Source organism: Cebus imitator, unplaced genomic scaffold (assembly GCF_001604975.1).
Source record: "Cebus imitator isolate Cc_AM_T3 unplaced genomic scaffold, Cebus_imitator-1.0 Scaffold323, whole genome shotgun sequence".
Lineage (NCBI taxonomy): Eukaryota > Metazoa > Chordata > Mammalia > Primates > Cebidae > Cebus > Cebus imitator.
This window is the reverse complement of record NW_016107638.1, coordinates 301,578-323,451: the sequence shown is the minus strand read 5'-3', so window position 1 is coordinate 323,451 and position 21,874 is coordinate 301,578. Positions and strand designations below refer to the sequence as shown.

The 21,874-nt window shown below is 51.6% G+C and overlaps 1 protein-coding gene across 2 annotated transcripts in view; it reads left to right on the top strand.

Annotated features, from left to right (window-relative positions):
• ADGRD1 (adhesion G protein-coupled receptor D1) overlaps nt 1-21,874 on the top strand; it is a 175,261-nt gene that overhangs the window by 115,076 nt on the left and 38,311 nt on the right. For both annotated transcript variants that reach the window (XM_037729923.1, XM_017504508.2), the window contains one exon: nt 4,670-4,793. In XM_037729923.1, coding sequence (XP_037585851.1) covers nt 4,670-4,793 — 124 coding nt within the window. The remainder of the gene's footprint in view (nt 1-4,669; nt 4,794-21,874) is intronic.

The following is a 21,874-nucleotide window of genomic DNA, read 5'->3' as shown; positions in this document are numbered from 1 at the left end:
GCAAGCACCGATTTGTCATCTGTCCCTATATAGTTTTGCTTCTGCAAGAGTCTGCATAAATGGAATCATGGCATAGACAGCCTTCTGGAGTCTAGCTTTTTAAATTTTGCATAATGTGTTGAGCACAATGACACTGCATTGTTGCATGTATCCACAGCTCATTTTTACACTTCACTGCTGAGTGGTATTCTCCCTAGTAGAGAAACATTTGGGTTTTCAGAGTGGGATCATTATGATTAAAGCTGGAAGTTTTACCAGCTTTGCTTTCCTGGGGTAGAACTCAGTTGGTCATGATGTATTATCTTTTTGTATATTGCTGAATCTAATTGGCTACAGTTGTTGAGAATTTTTGTGTCTGTGCATGCAGGATATTGGTCTGCAGTTCTCTTATTTTTCGTAATGTCATCATTTGCATATGAGGTAATGATACCTTCATAAAAAGCTACATTTTGGGATGCACTTTGGAATAGTTTGTATAGAATTGATATTTTTTTTCCATTTTAGTAGAATTCACCATGGAGTCACCTGAGCCTTCGCTTTCAATGTTGGCAGGTTTTCAACCTCACTTTCCATTTCTTTTATGGATGCAGGACTATGTGGGTTGTCTGCCTCTTTTTAAATAAGTTTTAGCAGTTTATGTTTTTTTCTGAAAAATTTATCAATTTCATCAAAGTTGTCTAATTTATAGGCACAGAGTTTTTTGTGGTATTCCCTTATTAGCCTTTTTCATGTCTGAAGGGTCAGTGGTGATGTTCCCATTTCACTTTTTCTATCTGTAATGTCTTCTTTTTCCTGAGTCGCTCTTATAATTAATTTTATTGATATTTTTCCAGAGATACAACTTTTGGCTTCATTGATTTTTCTCTTTTGTGTTTATTGTCAATTGCAGTGACTTATCCTCTTTGTATTTAATTTACTTCCTTTGGCTTCTTTGAGTTTAATTTGCTCTTCATTTTAAAAGTTCTTAAAGTATAAGTTTAGGTTATTGCTATGAAGCTTCACTATTTTCTAATATAAACATTTAATGCTGTAATTTTTTGTAAGCACTGATTTAGCTGCATCACACATTTTGATATGTTGTTTTAATTTTGATTAAATTTAAAATATTTTCTAATTTCCTTTGTGATTTCCTCTTTAACCTATGTATTATTTTAAAGTGTGTGGTTTAGTTCCAAACAGTTGGGAATTTTCCAGAGAGCTTTCTGCCATTGATTTGCAAATAATTTTTTTATACTCAGAAAATTTTTTTTCTATAATTTCAGTTCTTTTAAATTTGTCAAAAGTTTTTATGTGATCCTGTATATGTTCAGTTTTTAATGAAAGTCCCATGTGCACTTGAAAAAAGTGTCTTGTTGGTGGAGTATTCTATAAATGTCAGTTACACGAAGTTGATTGATAGTTATGATTAGGTCTTCTGTATTCTTACTACTTTTCTGTTAACTTTGCTATCAATTAAAGAGAAAGGAGTGTGAATTCTCCAATTTTAGTGGTGGATTTATCTATGTCTCCTTTTAGTTTTATAAATTTTTCTTTGATGAATTTTGAAGCTCTATTATTACGTGCATGTATGTTTAGGATTGTTATGTCTTCTTGGAAAATTAGCTCTTTTGTCATTACATAATGTTCCTCTTTACCCTGGGAAATATGTGTTACTTTGAAGTCTAATTAGTCTAATTTAGATACAACTACTCTAGCTTTGTTGATTAGTGTTTGAATGCTGTATCTTTTCCCATAATTTAACATTCATCTTATTTATATAGTTATATTTAAAGTGGGTTTCTTTTAGACTGCATATAGCTGGGTCTTGTCTTTTCTGTAATCCAGTCCTAAAATTTCTGTTTTTAATTGACATATTTAGACAGTTTATATTTAGCGTGATCATTGGTATAGATGGATTAAAATCTACCATTTTGCTAGATGTCTTCTAACTTTTCTATCTTTTTAAAATGTTATATTTTTCTGACTTCATTTGGATTGTTGGGTATCTTTTATGATGCTATTTTATCTCTACTGTAAACGACTTCTAATTTATACATCCTTTTAACTTTTTTGGTAGTGGTTGACCTAAGTTTACGACGTATATAATTCATGCCTGCCTTCAAATACTATGCTGTCATTCCAAATGCATTCTAAGACACTATGCTAATAGCTTCACACGTCTTCCTGCCCATTCTGCAGAGCATTCCGCCTTTGCAGACGCCGTAAATACAATGCATTGCTAGTGTTTTTCCTCCAGAGAATGAGTTATCTTCTAGAGCAATTAAAAATAAGACAGTAATAATTGCTTATTTACCTTCACTTATTCCATTTCTAGCTCTTTTCTTTCTTTGTGTAGATTTTTGTCTAGTATCATATTCCTTTAACTCTCCTTGTAGTGCTTGTTCACTGGGAATAGATTCAGTTACCATTTGAGAAAGTATTCTCTTTTATTCTTTTTTTTTTTTTTTTTTTTTTTTTTTTTGAGACGGAGTTTCGCTCTTGTTACCCAGGCTGGAGTGCAGTGGCGCGATCTCGGCTCACCGCAACCTCCGCCTCCTGGGTTCAGGCAATTCTCCTGCCTCAGCCTCCTGAGTAGCTGGGATTACAGGCACGCGCCACCATGCCCAGCTAATTTTTTGTATTTTTAGTAGAGACGGGGTTTCACCGTGTTGACCAGGATGGTCTCGATCTCTTGACCTCGTGATCCACCCGCCTCGGCCTCCCAAAGTGCTGGGATTACAGGCGTGAGCCACCGCGCCCGGCCCTCTCTTTTATTCTTGAAAGATTTCCACTGGGCTTAGAATTCTGGGCTGCTTTTTTCTAGACTGATACTTTAAGAAATTATACAAGTAATATATCAATATATATACTTTTTAAAAAGTAAAACATTATAGAAAAGCATGTGTTCCCTTTGACCTTTACCTCTTATGCTGATTGCCACCCCTTTCCCCAGCAGTAACCACTGTGGGAGGGTTTTATGTGTTTTTTCAATAATTTATATATAATTTATATTTTTAATCATAGAAAATATGTGGTGGTGTTTAATTCAGTGTTTCTTCCATCATTCCTCCCATTCTGTTTCTGCGTTTTGTCCGTATGGACACACATGTCTTTTATTATATTTATGTATGCTGTATTTTATTTATGCATGACTGAACATTTTTCTTAGATGCAGACTTCCTGGGTCACAGGGCCGTACGTATTTTTCATGTTATTTGATGCTGCTTTGTCTGGCTTTCGTAGCAGATTTATTTATGCACAAGCTGCAAGCCTGCCTCTTTGCTTTCACTGACTCCCTTCAAAGTAGATCGTCATTGATGCCATTTAAGGCTCCAGTCCTCTGGCTAACTAGGTCATCATCACACCTTTGCAGCTCCATCTGAACAATGTGACTTTCATGTTGTGTAGCTTACCCTTTGTGTAAGCAGAAGGGGCAGCTCATACCCATGACCATGTTCACCTATTTCAATGCCTGTTAATGTTCAGGCCACCCTCAAATTGAAGTATGGTATTCATCAGCCAATAGACAGACAAAGGCTCAATGGATAACACAAAAGCTAGTGTTTGGTGACTCCCTCCAAGGTTCTGGGAAAATTAGATCAAGAGGGGTGGGGAGGTAGAGGAGGAGGGCATGACCCAGTCTTTAAGTCCCATCAATTCTGAAGTTGTTAATAGGGTTTGGCTCCTCTAAACTGGTAGGTCTGAGTGACTCTCACTTTGTACTCTGGTGTCTGCTAAATGCCTTCTCCCTCCCCTAGGAGAGCAGGTAATTAATCATGAAAATCGCCACTGAGCTGCTGTCTCTGAGTCTCCATCCTCAAGCTCTCAGCCACCCCTGGGCCATGTCTGAAGGAATCCCAGTCCCTCCCTTAGGCTCTGCGTCACTCAGGGCTAATGCAGAGTTGCTGTTACCCAAGGCTGCAGGCACGTGCTCTGTCCAGTGGACACTGGCCAGAGAGGTACGAGATTGGATCTTACCGGTCACACGGCCCGACAGCCACAGTCTCATCTGCCACGTTCATGCTGACACCACAGTTGAAAGTCAATACAAAGCAAATACAAACTAGAGCCTTTTAACTTGTTCACCTTTAGAAGTGCTTTCCCCAAGGGCTCTTGCCTTTGGCTGAAGCAAGGATTTGTCTTTACCAATAGTGTGAGGTTGCAACTTCAGGGAAGAACAATTTAAATCTGTTTTTTTTTTTTTTTTTTTGAATTTGAAAATATAGAAGACAGGGTGCAGTGGCTAACGCCTGTAATCCTAGCACTTTGGGAGGCTGAGGCAGGAAGATTGTTTAGCCCAGGAGTTCAAGACCAGCCAGAACAACATAGCAAGACTATATCTCTACAAAAATAAAAATATTAATCGGGCACGGTGGCATGCACCTGTAGTCCCAGCTACTCAGGAGGCCTGCAAGGGCCAGAGGATTGCAAGGGCCCAGGAGGTCAAGGCTGCAGTGAGCTATGATTGTACCACTGCACTCCAGCCTGGGAAACAGAATGAGACCCTGTCTCAAAACAAACAAAAACCAAAATATACAGAAATACAGAGAAGAAAATGATAATTGCCAGTATTCACACCAACAGAGCACCACCATGAGTTCACGGGCCTATGTGGTGTGGGAGTGCCACTCTCAGTCCCCTGCCAAAGGTGCAGTGCTGCCACCTCTGATCCTTTCTCCTGTGTCCTCAGCTCCAGAGAAGGGGTCTGGTCGAACCAGGGCTGTGTGCTCATGGGAGGAAACCTCACCTACTCCGTCTGCCGCTGCACTCACCTCACCAACTTCGCCATCCTCATGCAGGTGGTCCCGCTGGAGGTAAGAGCCAGGCCTCAGGGGTCCTGGGACCTGAAGGATGTGCCATGAGGCTGCAGGTCGGGGCAAAAGGAACGCTTTGCCCACCAGTGCCCATGGGCCCTGACATGTTACTCCATGGGGCCTGTGTTTAGAAACAGAATCCATCCTCTTTCTTGGCTTCTGTCACCCAGGGCCCTGCATGTATTGGGCGCCAGCAAATATCTGAGGAGCCCATGATTGTGTAAGCCAAGTCCAGAGTGGTGTGCTTCCCACAGCGACACCCGGACTGCACCAGGCGGGAATCCGAGGAGGGACCCCTCATCCCTCCATCCGTCCCTCTGGCAGATTCTTACTGGGTGCCTACTGTGAACCAGGCACTGGGGGCTCTACTGGAAACAAGAAAAACAACACGGTCCTGCTCTTGAGGAGTTTGTGTTCTCCTGGGAAAGACCAATAAGAAACCAGTAGATAAATTAGTAACTTCGAATCAGTGTAGGAAGAAAGTGGAAGAGGACAGCCTGTTAGAAGATGGCAGCAGGGAATAGGGCTGTCTTCATGGAGGTCGAGGAGGTGTCTCCAGGATGTGGCTTCTAGATGGCCAGAGGAAGCGACTGTCCTGAAGGTCTGGGGGAAGAATGTTCTAGGCCAGAAAACAGCAAGTGCAGAGGGCAGGGGGCAGGAAGGGGCTAGGCGTGGCTGTGGGTGGAGCACCCTGAGCTCTGAGGTGCTGGGGAGGCAGGAGGCTGGGAGGAGCAGGCTCAGCTCCAGTGTCCAGGCCTCAGGGAGGCGTGTGAGTTTTATTCTAAATGGAGGAGTGTGAGTTTTATTCTAAATGGAGGAGTGTGAGTTTTATTCTAAAGGGAGGAGTGTGAGTTTCATTCTAAATGGAGGACTGAGTTTTATTCTAAATGCGCAGGAAGCCTTTGGAGAGCTACACTTGGGAGCAGCTTGGCTTGGGCTACCCTGGGTCTGGGGTGGGGCAAGTAGACTCACCTGTAGGTGGAAACCAGGAGTGGAAGGAGGTGTCCTGTTGACACTGTGGACACCCACACTTACCTCTGTGGATTGGGGTTCATGGAAGGGCTGGTTTGCCTGCATAGACGTGGCTGCTCTGAGCCGGGATGGGTTTGGCAGATGTGTTGGGAACTGGTGATCTGTTGGATGCTGGGCTATAACCTGTGGCTGGCACTGGGCATTTTGGGGCCTGAGAGAGGACCAGGCTGGAGGGTAAGTCAGGCAGGGAAGAGTGACGCCTCCAGCGTCTCCTGGACAGGTTTGTCATGAGACTCATCTTCCATGTAGGGTCCTGGTCTTTTAGAGCCTCATGTGCTCATTGTGGCCAGTCATTTCTCCTGGGAGCTTGTTCCCAGTCTAGGGCTCTTCTGGGTGGCTTTGGAAAGAGTCAGGATGTCTCTGATCACAGCAGCTTCCTGGAAGGGTCGCCAAGCACAGGTGTTTCGCAGCAGGCACTTCGTCGCCGGGGCTTGAACCCCCACCCCTCCCTGGGTCGCTGCCTGCCTCTTGGTCATGCTTATCAATGCCGTGGACAGGCAGAATCTGCCTGAATCCACCAGCATCCGCAGTGTTGGCACTGGGCCAGAGGGTGACGCTGCCCTGCAGGTCCTGCGTGGTTTCATGTGGGGTTTGGGGGGTTTTGAATGGGTTGTGCTTGTCCTGTCTTGTTGACCAGGAGACAGACCTTCAAGGTTTAATGGAGACAGAATCCAGGCTCCGCCTTCTCCCGTCCTGGGTAACTTCTCCTTTTCCAGAATGAGGGCCCAGGAATGCAACCTCCCAGGGTTGCTGTGGGAAGGACATGAGTTCACTGCCTCACAGTCACGGGTCCAGTGCTCAGCCCAGGTGCCCGTCACCCCCCAACAGAAACCACCAGCAAACCCAAGCCACGGGGTTCTGTGTGCAGAGGCCTGGCGGACCAGCTACTCTCACATCAGTGGAAGTGACTTATAATGCTGCTGGGCAGATGGAGATAACCTAATCTTTAAATTCCATGGAAAACAAAATGGCAGATGCTCCTGTGCTGCACCCTCTCACAGAGTGAAAGCCACATGTGACACCTGCAGCCAACGTGATCCTGGCCTCAGCGGCCGACGGACCACCGCTCACATGAATGCTGTGGGCCTCACTCTGTAGAAGACGTGGGAGGGAAACAGCTATTCCTGTTTCCAAAGAGAAGGCCCTTTCTTTTTGCACGTTGCATGATGGACTTGGTGTCAAACTGTGAACTACTTATGAAGATTCCAGAGAGATATCCAAGCCATATTTTATTTTTATTAAATTAAATTAATTAATTTATAGAGACAGGATCTCACCCTGTTGCCCAGGCTAGAGTGCAGTGTTTGATCATGGCTCACTACAGCCTTGAACTCCTGGGCTCAAGCTATCCTCCTGCCTCGCCTCCCAAGTAGCTGGGACTACAGGCACATGCCACAACGACTGGCTAATTTTTAAATTTTTTGTAGACATGGGCTCTCACCATGTTCCCCAGGCTGGTCTTGAACTCCTGGATTCAAGCAATCCTCCCACCTTCGCCTACCAAAGTGCTGGGATTACAGGTGTGAGCCACTGCACCAGCTTTTTTTGGTGCATGTATTAATTTTCTGTAGAGATGGGGCCTCACTTTGTTGCCCAGGCTCTAAGCCATATCTTAAATGATATGAGGGGACACTACACACCCTTGGGTCCCTTGTGCACAGATGCACACCCCGCATCCTAGATCGTTGTGCTTTGGAGCCTGGATCCAGGAGCCCTTGGCTGTGTTCGAGATGAAGCGTCGGGTGACAGGGGACCTGCTGCCTCCCCAGTAGCTTTCACACCATCGAGGCCCTCCAAGAAGGGCCGGACATGCAGCAGGCAGAACTGCCATGCCCTGAGTGCAGGGATTTCTGGCTCAGGGCTCCGACGTGACATGAGGTTTTAGAGGTTCCCAAGGGGCAACTCTGTCGTGAGGCTGGTGGGCTCCAAGCCCAACTGTGGCCCTCACCCTTCAGTGGCAAATGAGCAGGCAGTTGTGACACGCCAGACAATCCCCAGGGCGTGTCCCTTAAGGAGCGGTACCCCGAGAACAGCTGCCAGCCAGCAACTGTCCCTCACTGTCTCCATGGCTTCCCATGAGTGCCTCCTCTCCTGGCCTGCAGCCCCTGGGGCATTCCTGCTGAACCCCAGGGTTTACACTGCCTGGAGGTGGGCTGTTGGTGGCTGTGGAGAGCCAGGACCTGGATCAATAGTGGCAATTTAAAGAAAATTAAACAACGAAAGAAACCACATCAGAGTGCAGTAAACGTAGAAATAGTTCCTGGGTTTGTGAAGCCTCCACATCAGTTACCCCATGCCCTAAGGGTCCTTTTTGGTGGCCCCCACCCCTTGGCCCAGCCATCCACTACTTCCTCTGCTTTCGTCTGCTCCCTCCATGTCCTGCCTGCCCTGTCCTGTCACTAAGTCATGATGTCACAGATTTCTTGCCATGGGCCAGGCCTCAGTCTGAGGAGCACTGTCCTCTGTGGACGGCCGTGATGCCTTCTCTCCCCTCCTGCGGGCTCTGCTTCTCTGCTCCGCTCCTGCCAGGCCTGGCCTGCAGGGCTCCGTTCGGGCTTCCCTCCTGATGTTGTAGGGAGCAGCCCAGGGGAGAAGGCACAGAGCCACCCCCACAGAGAGCACACGTTCATTCCTGGAAATGGGCGGTCTGCACTGTGCTGTGGCCAAGGCTGCTCCTCTTACAAGTGAAGAAACTGAGCCCCAGAGAGAGGAGGGCGCTTGCTGGCAACCCCTTGTCATTCAACGGCCTGTTACTGAATTACTGGTAGAGCCTAGGCTGTTTAGGTAGCACCCGGGCAGTGGGGTCCTGGCGGTGAGGACACTGTGGTGCTCACAGAGACACAGCGAGTCAGCCTGCACCATGTTCTGCCCTGTAAGGGCCACGCGGGAGACCATGTAGGGTGACTTGGGGATAATTAGTCGCTAAAACACAGTGCTGGTGATGCCGGTGCTGTTTTAAAGACAGAGGCCCAGCAGGGCCTGCCTAAGAAGGTGGCAGTGGATTCTGCACCTCATGGTGGAGAGGACAGAGCCTCCTGGCCCTGAGCAAGGACAGTCCAGGCAGAGAACAGGGTGAGGGCGGGGGCAGAGGGCAAGGAGGAGCAGCTGGGGGTGGTCCTCGGGGAGACACCAGGGCTGAGGCAGGGGCTCCAGGCCCAGGGGTTGGGAGGGGCAGGCAGGGAGCAGGAGAGGTGACAGTGGGTGACCACTCCGAGGCTGCTGCGGTGACCCAAGAACCAGCACCCTGGTTGTGTGGTGGGGATGGAGGGGCAGGAGTGCCACTACAGATGACCAGGGCTGCCCCATCTTCTGACTCAGAAAAGCTGGCGATCTCTTTCTCCTGTGAAATCTTCTGACTGTTAGAGGTGTTGTCAGTTATTACTTCTGAGCCATGCATGAGAGGTCATCTGTGTGCTGGACCAGCCGCCTGGGGTCTTGTTAAGATGCAGATCCCAGATGCGGTGGGTCTGGACTGGGGCTGGGCATCATTTTTGACAAGGCCCGAGTGGAGTGAGGCCCCATCCGTCCCAGCCCACCCTCTGGACAGACCCACGCAGAGGCACCCGGTCTGCAGACATCAGCTCACACTCTGTTCATGTGCTGGAAGATGGCTGCCGCGATTGTCACCAAATCTGAGGACAGACAGTCTGGCCCAAATACATGTGGAAAGCTTCCCTTGTCCAGGAGCTGTAGGGGGACTTGGAGAGACAGGTCCTCAGCCTGGAAGTGAGCGAAGTGGGAAGGTGGAAGATCCAGAGACAGAAGAAACAGACTGTGGACTGTGGCTTAAAAAGGCGCCCAAACCAAGGGTCAGTGGGCAGGGGTTCTGGACACAGCCATTGCCTTCAGGGAAGGTCTTCCCTCATGCACAGCTCTGCAGAGTGGGCGCCGGGCTCACTGGCTCCCAGGAGCTGTCTATTGAATGCTAGCTGGTGATTGTGGCCATCACACAGCTGATCACCTGGGAGTAAGGGGAAGATGGTAACAGGCACCATTTCAGATGCTCCCTGCCTGTAGATGCTCCTAACTGTTGGATGCTCCCTGCCTGGTTGTGCTCCCTACCTGATGGGTGCTCCCTATCTAATGGGTGTTGCCTGCCTGTGGGTGCTCCCTGCCATTGACTGTTCCCTACCTGATGGCTGCTCTCTCCCTGAAGGGTGCTCCCTGCCCGTGGGTGCTCCTGGCCAGTGAGTGCTCCCTACCTGATAGGTGCTTCCTGCCTGTGAGTGCTCCATACCTGAGGGTGCTCCCTGCCTGGTGGGGGCTTGCACTTGGCTGCCCTCTCCTTCAGTCCTCACCACTCGAGTGAAGTGCTGTCATTGTGACCATCACAAACAACAGTCACAGGGGATTCCCTGAGGTCATGTCAGGGGGCAGAGCTCAGCCTTGAGCCAAATCGTGAATGCTGGGGCTGTGCCGGTGCTCTGGAGCACCAGCTGCCTGGGAGCAGAGCCTCCTCCTCTGGACCCTCTATAGGCTGAGAACTAAAGCCCAGTGTGGCGTCCTTCTTGGCGTGGCCAGAGAGATCGAGGTACATTTTCAGCTGAAAAGTGTGTTTGTGCGTGTTGTGTGTTTGTGGTAGAGGAAGGAAGAGAAGACCCTGGTTCAGTGAGTGAAAAACCTGGAACAAAGATGCATTATGCTCAATCCATCACTGCTCACTCTCGGTGACACTGGATTTTGACAGTTTGTGGGTGTCTTCATGGGAGCAAATCACATCTATTCATTGCCAGGAAAGGTTGATTTGAAAATGGTTTAAAATTATCCATTTTAACATTCTCATCAACATTTTAAAAAGTTAAGGCTGATATTATAAGTAGAAACCAAATTTGCAGGACACTCAGATGATAAATAAAAATAGCACAAATGACCTTATTTCTGTGACCTGGACCCGTGTTTTCCATGGGGCCCTGGGCTCGCACTGCTGGTTTGGGGTTCCTGGTGCAGGTTCTCTGCTCAGGAGCTCACGTTTGCGTCTTGTCCCTTCTGTCTCTGAGGTTTCTTCCTGGCTTTTCACCCGAGTGAACTGGGCTGGGCTGGGGCGGGCTCTAGGGCCACTGTCCAGGGGAGGGAGACCCCAAAATGACACTCTGTCTTTGCTTGCTTCTGTCAACATGGTGATTTGGGCTCAGGTTCCGAGGGGCCATGTCAAGGCACCTGCTGACGGGCACTGCGATGGTTTCCAGCATCTGCCTACTTCCAGTGTCTGGCGACTACCAGTGGTTCTGGAGTAGGTGACCCTGCACACGCTTCTTTAGATTCCGGGCAGGTGAATCTGTGGGCAAAGGACACAGGCATTTTGCTTTTGAAAGACATTGCCGCATTGCACTCTGGGAACCATGTACCAATTTATTCCTCGTTCAACCGTGGGCAAGAATTGGGAGCTTTGCTTTACGAGTGAGTCACAGAAACACAGCTTCATCCCTGGGTGCTTCTGATTTCTCCTACTGAGTGCAGTTCAAGCAGGGGAACGAACCCCTGGGCTGTGCAGTATATCTGCACCCAGACCCACCCCGTACCCCCAACTGCATCCAGACCTGCCCCTCACCCCCCAACGGCATCCAGACCCGCCCCTCACCCCCAACTGCATCCAGACCCGCCCCTCACCCCCAACTGCATCCAGACCCACTCCTCACCCCCAACTGCATCCAGACCCACCCCTCACCCCCAACTGCATCCAGACCTGCCCCTTACCCCCCAACTGTATCTAGACCCGCCTCTCACCCCTAACTGTATCCAGACCTGCCCCTTACCCCCCAACTGCATCTAGACCCGCCCCTCCCTCTCCCAACTGCTCACCTCCCAGGCCCACTTTCTGCACCTTTGAAATCAGCAACCTCAGATCCAGTAAGAACCCCAAGAGGGCAAGTTTTTCTTTTAATTGGATAAAATTATCTTAGAAAAGTAGGCCATTGGAACAGACAGAGAATTCATCCAGAACAGACCCTATAACTTCTCAGTATACCCATGAGTATCTATGCCAGATAACTAAAAGAATCAGCAAGTAAGATGACATTAAAAAAAGCATAAAATAAGAATATTTACGTTATTTATAATAGAAATAACAGAAGCATGAATAAACATAACACTAACGATTGCATGCATTCTGTACATCCATGCTATGGGAGATTATTCATCTCTACTAAAGGAGGAATGATGAAATCAGGAAATGCTGTGCAGCTATGAAACAATGAATCATCACCATGCCAGTGCGCTTGCAGGGACTGCAAGGTATCATGTGAAAAGGACAGACGTAGACTAGAGTGATAAATACCCCGTTTTTGTAAAGCTACACCAAACAAATCCTCTGTGCGTGGCTGTGTTTCTCTATGTGTGTTTAAATATGCAGCATTTGTATCTTGGTATGCGATGATCAGAAAGTCATGGACGTCGCATTCAACATTGTTAGTGGGCAGGGGCCGGAGGGGCACGCAGGTAGGGCAGTGGCAGGAGCTGGGAAGAGACAGGACCGTAAACACCAGCCTGTGGGCCCTGACCCCTGTATGTATTTGCGTGGAATTGCATGACATGATCAAATGAATAAAATCAGCCAGCTTGAAGAGGTGTTTCCGAGGCCTGCTACCTGGGGGGCTGTTTCATGCTCACCGCTCCTTCCCAATGCCTGGGCAATGAGACACGCCCATGCCCATGTTTGCTGTATGAATGAGGGCACGGAGGGGAAAGACATGTTCTCTTTGGAAGCCAGAGTGCCACATGCATGCTGGTGTAGCCGGTGGATCCCAGCCATGCTGACACAGCGGGTCTGTACCGGCGCAAGCAGGTGGGAGCTTGACTTTCTGTCCTCTTTGAGGACTGACCGGCAGGGTGCGAGGGAGGGAGGACCTGAGGTTGACACAGGAGTGGATGCAGGTGTGGGCTGGCCCAGCCAGGGACCCAGAGGAGGGCTCAGGCGTGCACCACCCAGCGTTTCGTGCTGAAGCCATGCACTTAATGAAGGTGCTGGCCACGGGGACTGGTGCTGTACAAGCCATTTGGGCCGGGCCTTAGGGAAAATTCAGCTGCACCTGCCCCTGGCACTTGTGTTCCCCGCTCAGGGTGTGTGGGCTCAGGAGATGGTCTGGTTGTCTAAGGTGGGAGAGCCCCGACATTGACAGACAGTCCTGCCAAGGCTGCACTTGGCTAGGAGGGTCAGTACTGGAGGGGCGTGTGGGGGGGGCGCCCCAGGGCCCACCAGTGTGCTCTTGCTTCCTGTAGGCATCCACTTCCCAGGCTTCAGGCATGGGAGCCTGTGCCCATACAGGAGCACCTGGGAATGCCAGTGCCTGAGCACCCCCTCTTGGGGCCTGGTGGTCACAAGGAAAAAGCACTTCAATAAGACGGTCATGAACTGTGGTCTGAAGGCTGACTCTGGCCAGTGAACAGGATTCATTTAGCCCATAGAGGTTTCAGTTTTTAAAAATTGTTGTCAGTGTTCCAGAACACCAATATTTTACCTAAAATTTTGGATTTCTGGATTTTTTTTAATAAAAAAAGAAGAGGAAGATGTGGCCATGCTGGGCTTCCTGTCCCCACCCCCCCAGACTGGAAATGATGCTGGAGGTGAGTGGCTGCCTTCCCTTCACTAGAGGCAAGGTCCCTAGGGCCCCCAGGGCCCCATGGCCTCCTGTACCACAGCAGCTGCCCCTCCCCTTCATGTTGGCATCACTCATCTGCTTTTAGGAGACAATAAAATGCTTCCTGCTCTTGTCTGGGGAAGAAAGGGACTTGGTTAGAACCGTGGAAGGGAGGATGCTCTTTTCGGTAGCATAGTCCCACCTGGCGGTTCTGTCTGCAGGCCCCTGTTGGCCTCCTGAACTCATGCCCTGCTTCTCTGGAGGCATTTGAGTTTGTGGTTTCTGACTCAGAGGAGTCCGTGTCCTGAAACCAACTGCAGGCTTTTCTGGGCATTTCTAAATCTAGCTACTGGTGGGAAAGGAAGGGCACTGTGGGGGCACACCATGCCTTCCTGAGGCAGGAACGGCAGTGCGGCCTCCCCTCGGACCCACAGTTCTAGGCCCCGTGCCCCACGGTTACACAGCCAGGTGCAGCCTTGAGCCCCTCAGACGGGCTCTGGCTCCAGGGAAGGGCGCAGGGAGGGCGGTGGTAGGGGCCTGAATTGCACAACGTTGCTGGGAGCTGTGAGAACCACCCGAGCTGCATTTGTGGTCCCGAGGGGTATCACAGGCAGGGCTGTGCTGACAGCCGCAGCGTGTACAATTTAAGTCAGAAACAGGCTCCCTCCACGGGGCCTCTGGGTGAATGTCAGCCAGAAGACCTCCTGAGAACAGCTCCTGCATGCAGCTGGGGTCAGTAGCAGTGCCCTCCCCCTCCCAGCCAGCTGGACACACATCCCTCCTGGTGATATGCCAAGTGGCTTTGGAAGGTGCCTCCTCTGAGCCTCAGTTTACCTGCTGTGACATGGGTGGGACCCTTTCCTTGTGGAGCTGTGGTGGGTTTCAGAGGAGGGAAAAGTAGGCACCACCTAGCCCCAAGCACCCAGCTTCAACATCCAGCCCTGAGTATCCAGCCTCAGTACCCAGCCTCAGCACTCAGCCCTGAGCACCTAGCCTCAGCACCCAGCCTCAGCACTTAGCCCTGAGCACCAAGCCTCAGCACCCAGCTCCAAACACAGCCTGACAGAACACAGTGAGCCATGAGTATGAGGTCCCTGGGACTGTCCTGGCTCTGAAGACCCCATGAGAGTGGAGTGGAAAAGGCCTGGCTACTATACCTAGGGGCTGCAGCTGTCTCAGCATGAAGCATTCTAAGTTCATGGCCACAGTCTCCTTTCATTCACTCTGTAAAGAAGGTTTGGTCCTGTAGCTGTGGGCGCTGAGGTGGGGTGGCCTGTTGCCCTGTGTATGGGGGTGGGGGGAACTGTATAGGCTGGAGGGGCTGAGGAGAGGCCCCTCCACCCCCCCACCCCTCTAGTTCTGGAGGCAGAAGAGGGCCCTGCCTTGCCCAGGAGTAACAAGGAAGTTGGTTTGTTCAGCCCCAAACTCCCTCCCCAATCCCCGAGAAATGCCACGGTCACCAGTGTCTTCCCCCAAGTGGGGAGGGCATCTTTCCTCATTGCCATCCTTGTAGAGACCCAGAAAATTGTCACCACCCCTCCTGGTTTCCCGGCCTGTGCAGTTCTTCCAGAAGGGGAGGACAGTAGGCAGAGCCTGCCGGGTCCTTCTACATGGCCTCCTTACCATTCCTGTCCACCACCAAGCCCTCCAGGTGCACGGGCGCGTGCCCTTCCTACCCCGCCTCATGGGCAAGTTTTCCTGGACCCTGTCCTAGCTGCTGAGAGCGGGGCTGGGGTGGGAGCTGGGAGCTCAAAGCCTTGACTTGGGAAGGTGCAGGGCCGTGTGTCCTTCACCCCCTCCCATCTCCCGCCCTGCTCACCCCTCCCATGGCCTCTTCAGTCTCCCTCCAGATGCCTCCCCCGCAGCCCCCAGGGCCTTCCCCTGTACCTTGTGGCCTGTGCCTCTCTGCGTGGGGTGCTGGGTGAGCCCTGGGAGCAGGGGTGCCACCTGTCACCCCCATCTTTCCCTTCAGTCCCCCTGGCTCTCAGGCCACTGGTCACCTAGGACATTGGGAAATGGGCCCAGGAGGTGAAACCTGCCCTTCAGGATGGAGCAGCGGCCAGGAGCTGCCCAACTCAGCTTTGCTGTCCGCTCAGCCCAGCCCTGCCTGGCCACATCGCAGTCCTGGGAGCCCGGAGACGTAGGTTCAGGGTTCTGAGGGTTCTAGCCCTGCCCCTCTTGACAAATTCAATTGCCCTTGCCTCCTCCAACCAGACCCAGGCTGCTCCCTTCAGAGGAGAAGTAGGCGTTGCTTCATCTACTCCCTGATGTTCCTGAAGAGGTGTCTGTGCTGCACTTGAGCTGCTCTGCAGAGGGAGCAGCAGCCTCGGGGGTGGTGCTGTCTTGGGGGATCTTCTTTTGGGGCTGCCCTCAGAATTGGGGTCTCACTCTGTGAAGCTGGGGGCGTCCCGGGTAGCCAGGACCGGGGACATGGTTGGGGGTCAGGCTGGAGGTTCCAGAGGCAGATGGGCGCACAACCCGGCCCCACGGGACAGCCTGGCTGGGGGAGGGGTCGCTTTGAGGGGCAGCTGTGGGCTGCAAGCCTGCGGTCATTGATTGACGTCTGAAGCAGCCAGGTTTCTGGTCAACATGTTTTTTGTCATGAGTGTGCTGAATCCTAGGAATTAGAGGGGATGTGGGGCCGTCTTTGAGAAGCTGCCAGCCCCTGTGTTAGGAGTGGGGACAGGAGCTCAAGGGATCTTTCTGAGATGCAGAGGAAGCTGGGGTGTCAGGAGACAGAGGGGTTCTGCAGGTTGAATTGTTTGTAAAGATGATACATGCATGTGGGAAAATGCACGAACACAGAAGGCAGAGAGTGGAAACTGATGGTCACAGCCTCTGTTCCTGCCTCCCAGCCCTGTCCAGAGCAGCGGCTTAGGGTCACGGCCACCGTTCCTGCTTCCTGGCCCTGCCAGAGCAGCAGCCTAGACACCTGCTCGCTTTTCTGTCGTTCCAGAGTCGCCGAGCTGGGGCCTGCTTTGCTCTTTGTTTTTTGTTTGTTTTTTAAATTTTCTGTACTTCAATGGACGCAAACCTATTTGTTCTTTAAACAAAGGGTAGCAAAGTATAAAGACTGCTCCCTTTATTTTTATTTATTATTTACTCATTGTAGAGACAGGGTTGCATGCTGTAGCCCAGGCTAGAATGCAGTGGCACCACCTTGGCTCACTGCAGCCTCGACCTCCTGGGCTCCAGGATTCTCCTACCTCAGCCTCCCAAGTAGCTGGGACCATAGGTGTGCACCACCATGCCTGGCAAGATGGCACAGTTTAAAAGCTGTATCCATATATCTTGGAGGTTGCTCCTTCTCGGGGCACACAGACCCACATCTCCCGTGTTAACCACTGCGTAGTTCCCCTGTGGGTGGACACTGAAGTGATGCTGCAATGACCAGCAACCTGTGCACGTATCAGCCTCCGTCTGTGAGTCTGTGCGGCTGGGTTCCCGTGGGGGCACTGCCCGTCAGTTTTACATCATCACAGCTGTTTACAGCAGCCCTTGTTTGGGGCACAGCGGGGACTCAGCTGAGTTCCCGGTTGTGTTGGGTCCTGGTTCTGCTCTCAGATCTACCTGCCCCCTGCTGCCTGGCTCAGCCTCCGAGGGCCGACCACTGGGCCGAGTCCGAGGTCTGTCACTTGGGGTGGCAATGGGAGGGGAGGAGGCCCAGCAGTTCTCTGTCGCCGCTATAGGTGGCTTTTCCGGCAGCCCACGCCTCTGCTGTAGCTGTAGTCCCTGCTGGACAGTCTGTGGCTCTGGCTTCCAATGGGGGATTTGGGGGGTGGCTCATTCCTGGGCCACCTCACTACCTCTGTGAGGTCTTCCTTCTCTCCCCTCCCCAGGGTGAACAATTCCCAGAGTCAAATGTTCCACTCTTTGAAAGACTGGAGTGGTTTCTGTTTTCCCATCTGGCCCCAGACTGATATACAAGCTGTGTGGCCAGGGGAGGCAGCAGGACCCCCCAGGATTCCTGGTCTGGAAAACAAGGGGGCAATGGTCCCCTCAGCTGACTCTTTGAACAAGGTAACTGTGGCCTGAGGCAGGCAAGTCGCAGCATCTATTCGAACACACAGCAGCCCACCTGGGTCCTTGGGGAAGAAGTCCTGCCCGTGGCCAGTCCCCCCCGCCAAGCCCGCAGCACCCCTCAAGCGGCCAAGAAGCTCATTTCCACCTGTCCCCAACAGTTGGTTCATTTCCGTCAGTGGATGTGAAATGTGCCACCAACTGGACCTGGCCCAGGGAGGCTGGCTGCGTGCTGCCAGCACATGCTACGGCTGCCTACGGCCAGGACCGCTGCCAAACCAGGGATGCCTGGAGTCACAGATCCGCCAGGGCCCAGCTGCCCTGCTGCCCGGGAGCCAAGGGCGGGAGTATGGCCCAGTCAGGGGCCAAGGGCTGCCCTGAAGGAGGCAGGCCCTGTGAGAGCCTGGATGCCAGCCAGAGAGACCAGAGACAGGCAGGAACCGTCCTTGTCCGGACAGGTGGGCGTCGACAGTGGGGAAGCAGATGCTGGTTTGAGGGCCGGTGTGGGACGGGGAGTGCTCACGGTGGGGGATGGAGGGGTGGACCCAGTCCTGGGCCCTGCTCTCAGGCTGTGGAACCCATCCCCCAGTCGTCCTGCTCTCTGCTCTACGCTTGGCTTCCTGCCAAGTCCAACCAAGGAGAGATGGTGCTGCAGGGTGGGCAAAGCGGCCAGCCTCCTGCCTGGGCCCCTGCTGGCATGGGCATCCCCCTGTGGCTCCAGCCCCTACATGCAGACCACCTCCCCGAAGCCTCACCTGGGCAGGCTGGTCTGGTTCCAGTGCCTGCTGGTGGACCGGCCGTGGCTCTGTGGCTGTCCCCTCTCCCGCTGTCCTCCCGTGGTGGCTGCCGTCTGGGCTGCCTCACTGTCTTCTCTTGGTTTTTTCAGGGCTTCCCTCACCTTTGTAACCAGCTTCCCATGTCCAGTCCCCTCTGTGGAGCTACCGGGGAGGCTCTTGCTTTCCCATGATGAAGGGAGAGGGTGGATGGAGGTGGGTCAGAGGCACGGGCTGGGGCTGGAGCGTGTGGGGCCTCGGAAGCCATGGTAGGGAAGCGGGGTTTGAGTCTGAGCCTCAGGCATCTTGGAGGGGGTGAGCCTCGAGGGATGAGGCTCCCGTGTGCAGTGGAGCCCACACCAGGAGGGACTTGGTGGAGGATGGGGATGGTGCTGTGGGGAGACCTAGGAGATCAAGGCAGAGGCTCTGGAAATCAGAAAGAGGATTGGGACAGATGGCCTTGTGGTGGCTGAGAAGCCAGCAGGACTCGGAGGTGGGTGCTCCAAGGGAGAGGGAAGGGCTGGGGTCAGGGCCTTGCTCAGATCATGGCCGTGTGAGGGCCAGCATTCCTCTGTCCCTCTGTGGTCACCTCCGCCACTGCCCCTGTGCGTTTCCATCACAACCTCATCAACATGACACTGGAGCCTTACGTATTTATTCACGCATTTACACATCCACATCTTTGTTCATTACCCGCTTCCCCACTGCGATGAGACCTCCATGCCTGGTGCAGAGTTGGTGCTGAATACATGCTTGCTGCTGAGACAGGGCAGCAGGGGTCAGCCCCAGCACCGCTTCTCACCAGCTGTATGGTGGTGGGCAGTCACTTACCGGGGCTGCCTCAGCGTCTTCATCTGTAAAGGGAAACCACGCTGTCCACTCGCGGGCTTGCTGTGAGGATTCCAGGCCTTCAAGTAGCAGGTGCCCAATAAAGGCAGTCCCTCCTGTCTTTCCCAGCCACTCTTCTGTGATTCTCCATGATGCCTAGATTTTGCCAGATCCTCTGTCGGGCCCTGGGGATTCAGTTAAACAAGGCAGTTGACCTGTCTTCATGGAACTGACCATCAGAGCTCACGTCACTCCGGTCTAGAAGGCTGTCTCCTGTCCTGTCTGTCAGGTTTCTGCCCCAGTGTTGAGGCCTGTGTGGAGCCCTCTCCCTCCTAACACCCACTCAGTGTTTCTCTCCCCCTCCTCCAGATCACCCTTCCAATTTCCTAAGGCCTTTTGCAGGTCATGGTGGAGTTATGTTTAACACAGGTTGCAGGGCTAAGTAATACAATAACAATACAATAACAGATCCGTGGCTGAATGTGTGTTACAACTAGAAAGTCCCTGTAGTAAAGAGAAGGGAGCGAGCTATTGGAATCACCTAGATTGTCACCTTCCTCCCAGTCCGCTCTGTGGACTTGAAAGCTGCGTTGAAGCAGAGGTTTGCAGACCCTGACGTCTACATGCAGTGTCTTCTTGACCCTTCCTGAAGTCTGCCTCAGGATTAGTCAAAGCACTGTGTGTAAGAATAATGTATGAGGTTACGCGCATACGTCGTGGAGACTCCAGTTTACGGGGATCTCAGGAGTTTTCAAAGTCATTTTGATCATCTATCATTTTTACTTGTGGGCTCACCTTATAACTCAAGCACCATGTAAAATGTGATCCTCCAATATATCTGGCCTTATGTTACTTAAACTCATTTCAAAATTGCCTGGTCAGGCTCTTAGGTCTGTTTAAGTGAGGAGCTGTATGCCCTTCCTTTCAGTGTTCTACATCGTGCCTGGCATGATGCTGGCTTTGGGTGGGGTTGTTAAAAGTGCGTGATGAAGAGACTTGATTGATGGTGGGGTTGGTTCATGGTGGGGTTGGCTCATGGTGGGGTTGGTTGATGGTAAGGTTGGTTCATGGTGGGGTTGGTTCATGGTAGGTTGGTTGATGGTAAAGTCAGTTGATGGTGGGGTCGGTTGATGGTGGGGTTGGCTGATGGTAAGGTTGGTTCATGGTGGGGTCGGTTGATGGTGGGGTCAGTTGATGGTAAGGTCGGTTGATGGTGGGGTCGGTTGATGGTGGGGTCGGTTCATGGTGGGGTCGGTTCATGGTAGGGTTGGTTCATGGTGGGGTTGGTTCATGGTGGGGTTGGTTGATGGTGGGGTTGGTTGATGGTAAGTTGGTTGATGGTAAGGTTGGTTGAAGATAGGGTTGATTGATGGTAGGTTGGTTGAGGATAGGGTTGGCTGAAGGTAGGGTTGGTTGATGATGGGTTTGATTGATAATCAGGTTGGTTGATAGGTTGGTTTATGATGCATTTGGTTAATGGGTTGGTTAATGATCAGACTAGTTGATAGTGGATTGGCTGAAGGTCAGTTTATGATGAATTTGGTTGATGATGGGTCTATTGATGGTAGAGTTGGTCGATAGTGGATTACTTGAAGGTAAGGTTGATTGATGGTGGGTTTGGCTGATGGTGGAGTTGGCTGGTAGATTGGTTGATGATGGGTTGGTTATGGTAAGGGCAGTTCACAGTCGGCTTGGTTGATGTCCAGATTGGTTGATGGTGTCCTGCTTGAATATAATGTTGGCTGATGGTAGGCTTAGTTAATGGTAAGGTTGATTGATGATGGATTGGTTGATGGTGGGTTGATTGATAACGGGTTGGTTGATGGTGGATTGGTTGATGATGGGTGTGGCTAGTTGATGATAAGGTTGATTGATAATATGGTTGGAAGGCCTAAGGCATAAATGGGTAGGTGTGGGTCTGAGGCTAGGGATGGACTCCCGTTGGTCAGAAACTCCCAGTAGAATGGGTGGCCCAGTTGGAGATTAAGATGTTTTGAGAGTTGGCTGACTAACTGCAGCCCAGTGTGCAGCGGACTGGCATGCCACCCACTGGAACCTTGCTGCAGCTGCAAATAGATGAGGTTCAGCTTTATTTTCTCCATTTAAAAGAAGTTAATCAGCGATAGAGATTTAGATTCTCTGTTGAATCAGTGGCAGAGTCAGATGCCTCCCCTGATGCCTTCAGCAAATCCTCTGGTTACCATTGTACCCAGGAGTGCTCACTGCTGTCCTGAGAGCTGTGGGTGACGAGGTAGGAAAACTCCCCTAAGTGGACTGCACCCTCGGGGCTTGCCACGTCCCTAGGGGAGAGATGATGCCCCATGAAATGCAGCTGTGGCGTCCAAGAGTGATATGCATCCCTCTGGTGGGACGTGAGGTGACGGGTAGTACAGAGAAGATCGGGGTGGGGAGGAGCCAGGGCCTCGTGGGGTGGAGGCCTGTGTGGGGTGCATCTCTTGGGGGGCTTCCCAGAGCAGTGGGCCAGGCAGGCTTTTGGACACCACTGCTTTCCTTCACTAGCAGTGTTTCCATTGATTTTTTGTTTGTTTGTTTTTTTTAGATGGAGTCTGGCTCTGTTGCCCAGGCTGGAGTGCAGTGGCATGATCTCAGCTCACTGCAATCTCTGCCTTCCGGGTTCAAGCGATTCTCCTACCTCAGCCTCCTGAGTAGCTGGGATTACAGGTGTACGCCACCACACCTGGAAAAATTTTGTACTTTTACTAGAGACAGGGCTTCACTATGTTGGCCAGGCTGGTCTCGAACTCCTGACCTCAGGTAATCGGCCCACCTCGGCCTTCCGAAGTGCTGGGATTACACTCGTGAGCCACTGCACCAACCAACGGAGGTTGGTTTT